This window comes from Sardina pilchardus, chromosome 19 (genome assembly GCF_963854185.1).
Source record: "Sardina pilchardus chromosome 19, fSarPil1.1, whole genome shotgun sequence".
Taxonomy (NCBI): domain Eukaryota; kingdom Metazoa; phylum Chordata; class Actinopteri; order Clupeiformes; family Clupeidae; genus Sardina; species Sardina pilchardus.
This window is the reverse complement of record NC_085012.1, coordinates 18901631-18906630: the sequence shown is the minus strand read 5'-3', so window position 1 is coordinate 18906630 and position 5000 is coordinate 18901631. Positions and strand designations below refer to the sequence as shown.

Here is a 5000-nt window from a genome sequence, read left to right as displayed (position 1 = left end):
ACACACACGCACACGCGCACGCACACGCGCACGCACACACAAACACAAACAGTATGCCGGAAAATATAAACCCATACATAGACACAGGTACAAAGAACCCTGCATACACTTGACATTTACATTCCATAGGACAAAGCCAATCCCAGTCTGCTTGACAGGTAAACAAAAAAGGCATGCCCATATCTAAACACACACAAAAACATACATACAGACACACACAGACACACAGACACAGACACAGACACAGACACAGACACAGACACAGACACAGACACAGACACAGACACAGACACAGACACACAGACACACAGACACATAGACACACAGACACACACACACCTTTCTGAGGCTTATGATGCCCTCTCGTCCATCCCTGCTGGTGGCGATGGAGAAGACGGACGCGGCCTCGGTGTTGAGGATGCTGTACTTGATCTCGGCGTTGGCTCCCAGGTCCGCGTCGTGCGCCGCAATTTTCCCCACGGGCTTCCCCACCTCCGCCGACTCAGGCACGTACAGCTGGTAGTTCTCTGGACACAAGGAAACACTCACACGATAACTACACTGCCTCAATGCTTTTGACTATTTTTATGTTTTATTTGATTTTATCTATTCTTTTTTTTTTTAACTATTTTACTTATTTTACGTTTTATTTTAACTATTTTAACCTGGTTTTATGGTTAATTTTAATGACCATTACAGTATGTATTGACTGAGTGATTATACAGTATATTTGTGTATCTGTGTGAAGCAGTTTGAATTGCACCTGTGTATGAAATGTGCTACAGTATATACTGTAAATAAACTGCCTTGCCTTGCCTTGCCTTGCCTCAACATCACTGCAGGAGATGTCAGCGTAATAAATGTCTCTCATGTCTTCCATTTAAAACAATGGCACTGCTAGTACATGCGCTCCCACCATTACCCCACAATTTACATGAATTGAAGTAAAACACGGCCATGTCTTCACAATCACTGATTCATAAATCATTGTTATTGTGTCGTTATAATAATGTTAGCACATTACATAAGCCCGTTTGGATTTGTTTGGTGCTGTTGCCGAAGAGTACGATGGGAAGCAAGCGTACATATTGTCAAGGGAGATAAAGCGGATCATAGCTCATAAGTTGAAGTTTAGATTTTAATGATTTTAATGACGTCCGTGCAATCGGCACTGCTAATTAAGGCGAGTCTAGAGGTGGAAGACAATTAAAATGGTGAGTCATTGCACCATGAAAAGACAACCATATGAAACAGGCTCTGGATTAGCATTTCATTTGCATTAGTGAAAAAAGAAAAAAAAAATATTATATTCATAATTATCTCCCTATACTCTAAAAATATCTCATTAATAGTTGTATGCTGCCACAGGCGAAAAGAGGAGGAAGGGAGAGTACACACACACGCTACGCACACTCGCTTCGAGCAATATGAGACATATCCAAAATACTCTGGTCAGGGGACCAGACATAAAATTAAACTTGCGGTGTCTATTTTTGTTGGTTTGTGTGTGTGGTGTGTGTGATTAGTACAATCAGGATTCCTATAGATTATCTATGTTAAAATGTCATACTTTTTCCATACTCAAATGTCCAAACTTCTTGGTCGTTTTTTACTGACTATATTCTCGACATTGTGGCCATTTTTGCTTTGGGTTAACTCGAAAACAAACATATGGACAACAGCGGAGAATTTTAAAAAGACACTTTATATTTGTCCATTTAGCTAGCTGGCAGTCAGTTTGTACAGGCACTCACTCAATCCAGCAGTCATCGACACGTTTCTCTGGCTTACTTATCGGTAACACATTTTATCTAGCACATGAATAAACACCATTGAATTTTGCCATGAATAAACACCCTGTATAAGGAACTCTGTATAATTAGTGTGTGTGTGTGTGTGTGTGTGTGTGTGTGTGTGTGTGTGTGTGTGTGTGTGTATGTAAATGACCTATGGATTTGGGGTGATTATGAAGGAAGATCATGGGACATGCTGTTAGTCTAAAAGTATGTGGTGCATATCGTTGACTTCTTTCAAATAATGTTGCGCAGATTCACACACCTTCAGTGGTGTGAACAGTGTGTGTGTGTGTGTGTGTGTGTGTGTGTGTGTGTGTGTGTGTGTGTGTGTGTGTGTGTGTGTGTGTGTGTGTGTGTGTGTTAGGGAACATGGAGGGGTGTTGTTCCCATCTGAATGTGATTTTGGTGGCGTTGATGATGGCCATGTGTGTGTGTGTGTGTGTGTGTGTGTGTGTTGAACTTACTCTGAGGGAACTTGGGCGGGTTGTCGTTGACGTCGGTGAGGGTGATGTTGATGGTGGTGGACCCTGAGAGGCCCCCCACCTGGCCTGCCATGTCTTTGGCCTGGATCACCACTGCATAGTGCTCCCGGGCCTCACGGTCCATGCTTGCCAACGCTGTGCGGATGATACCTGTGCGCACACACAGACACACACACACACACACACACACACACACACACACACACATCAATATTAGGCGGGGTCTCATAAAAAGCAAAGACAAAACAGTCTTACAAGAACCAGGCTTCATCTGGAGCCCTTGGCCAGGATCGTAACTATAAAACCATCCTTGGTGATTTGCTATCGAGTCTTTTACAGGTTCCTTGGTTGTCACCTTCATAACTGCTTTTATGTCTTTGCAGTTATATTTAGTGACAAACATGTTTTTTTGCCAACAGACACTCCTTTTTGACAAGATCAAGTTATGTGATCAAGTTAAGTTAAGAGTAAGACCAACTTATATCTTATATCAAGATCAGTTAATAAACGTAAGCAGCCATTTCCACACAAAACAAGTGTTTGCACGCATACAATTCTGCTTTAGGGTTTCTGTGTGCATATGCTACAGTATATTATGACAGAGACATGATGACTCATAAAACTAATTACAAGTTTACTATTCAACACTTTTTATATCACACACACACACACACACACACACACACACACACACACACACACACTAGCTTCTGGGCCCGTATCAAGGGCTTTGTGAAGAATAGTCACATCATTTGACAGTTTTTATAAAACTCATGGAACATAAACTAGCCTTTTCCCCTTCTCTCATCTAGACTCCATCTTGGGTCTCGCCGTCTTTCATTGTCAGGGTTAGCCTTGGTTTACACACACACACACACACACATTCACTCACACACACACACACACACACACACACACACACACACACACACACACACACACACACACACACACACACACACACACACACACACACACACACACACACACACACACACACACACACACACACACACACACACACACATACCACAAACCATCCTTTTTCCATATTTCATTATGTTTCAAATGCCTTCACAACCTTGGACGTGGAATGGATACAGCTTTTGGTGGCACCCATTCAATCACATTTATAACTTGCACACACACAGACACACTAACTTTCAAGAACACTCTTATTCTATTTCTTTATATCACTGACCAACACACACAAGCACACGCACGCGCACACACACACACACACACACACACACACACACACACACACACACACACACACACACACACCACACACACACAGTCAAGAATATATTCCCAGCTTTCACACAGTCAGTGTATTCCAGTAAAGTCTTCGGTGTGGAAAAGTTGCATGAAACTTTCAGAATCTTTCAGACTCTAGCCTAAATGAGTTCAAATAACCTACAGTAGGATCCATAGACAGATGGGATTCCAGCATTAGTACCCGATTAAAGCATATGTTCCCGTTCTGTTAAGGCTGTTCTGACACCTGTTCTGACTCCGAAATCCATTATTGGACCTTAGTCAAAGATGTTAGTGACAACTTGTAACAGGCAAGAAACTGTTATCCACTCTTTAGCACCAGTCTTCCATGCAGCCAGTGTTCATGGGGAAGGTGGAATAAGGAGACACACTGTACCTTGGGGAGCTTCTTTCACACATGATGTCACACATCGTACACACGCTGTTTCACACCTACACGTACTTAAGCTTAAAGCCCTTTAAGTGTCGCTGTTTAAGGTACCCATACATTAATTATGGGTTAACCGGAGGGAAACTAGTGTTGCACATTATTTTAAACATGACTCTATATTCAGGACCTCTATGACCAGCATAATCAACCTCCACTTATTCGCCTCATTCACCTGAAATTCACACGCTTACAAATTATGTGAAAATGACTTCCTTATAGAGTCTATGGTGAAGTCCTCCATATGGCTGTGTGTGTAGTAGTGGTCCACTTTTTTTTATGCAGATGCACTAATTATGCTAATGTAGGGAGAATGTGCCGAGTTTCCTCAGGCTTTCGAGCTACTGAAACACCCAATTCATCATAATGCCAAACAGTCCCACTTGATTACGCTCTCACGCAGTGGCGTTTGCTGGACAGCGACCCAAAGCCCCGCGTGTTGGGCCAGCACTCCATCACGGATATCGACGCTAGGGAGATGAAGAGCGTGCTAGAGCCGCCACTGGCTCGTGCGAATGGGGAGCCAAATGATTTTTATTATTAGTGGTGGTAAGCTGAAGCTCCTGGCTCCTAGGAAGTCATAATAGAATGCAATGGCAGTACTCTGGCACAGTGGTGCCAGCCAGATCATTAAAAAACACTCACTCACAGCTGTGTTCTCAATCTACATCAATAGCCTGGAGCTCCGAAATACTCTACTCATACTGCAGCTCGATCCAAATCTCTCGCTCTCTTTCTCTCTCTCTCTCCCCTTTTCTCTATCTCTCTCTTTCTTTCTTTCTTTCTCTCTCTCTCTCCTAATATTTTTCCTTAAGGGCAATCTTCACCAGCTACTGGTGAACTTTTATTGCCGTGAACTCGAGACCCTCTGTCTGGCGGTGGCGGCGGTCTGCCCGAAAATGTCACAGCGCGCGCTCTGCGCCTGCGAGTCGGACAAAAGCCACTGATGGATCCCGACAAAGAGGCTACGCTCCCGGAGTCCTTAATGTGTGTGTCAAATCCAAATCCGTACCA

At 43.3% G+C, this 5000-nt stretch overlaps 1 protein-coding gene across 1 annotated transcript in view; it reads right to left on the bottom strand.

Moving 5' to 3' along the window:
* The window catches only part of LOC134065879 (cadherin-18-like), a 117854-nt gene that overhangs the window by 47152 nt on the left and 65702 nt on the right, over positions 1-5000 (bottom strand). The window contains exons 4-5 of the mRNA XM_062520978.1: positions 2261-2428; positions 340-527 (exon numbers count right to left, since the gene is read on the bottom strand). Of these exons, the coding sequence (XP_062376962.1) occupies positions 340-527; positions 2261-2428 (356 nt within the window). The remainder of the gene's footprint in view (positions 1-339; positions 528-2260; positions 2429-5000) is intronic.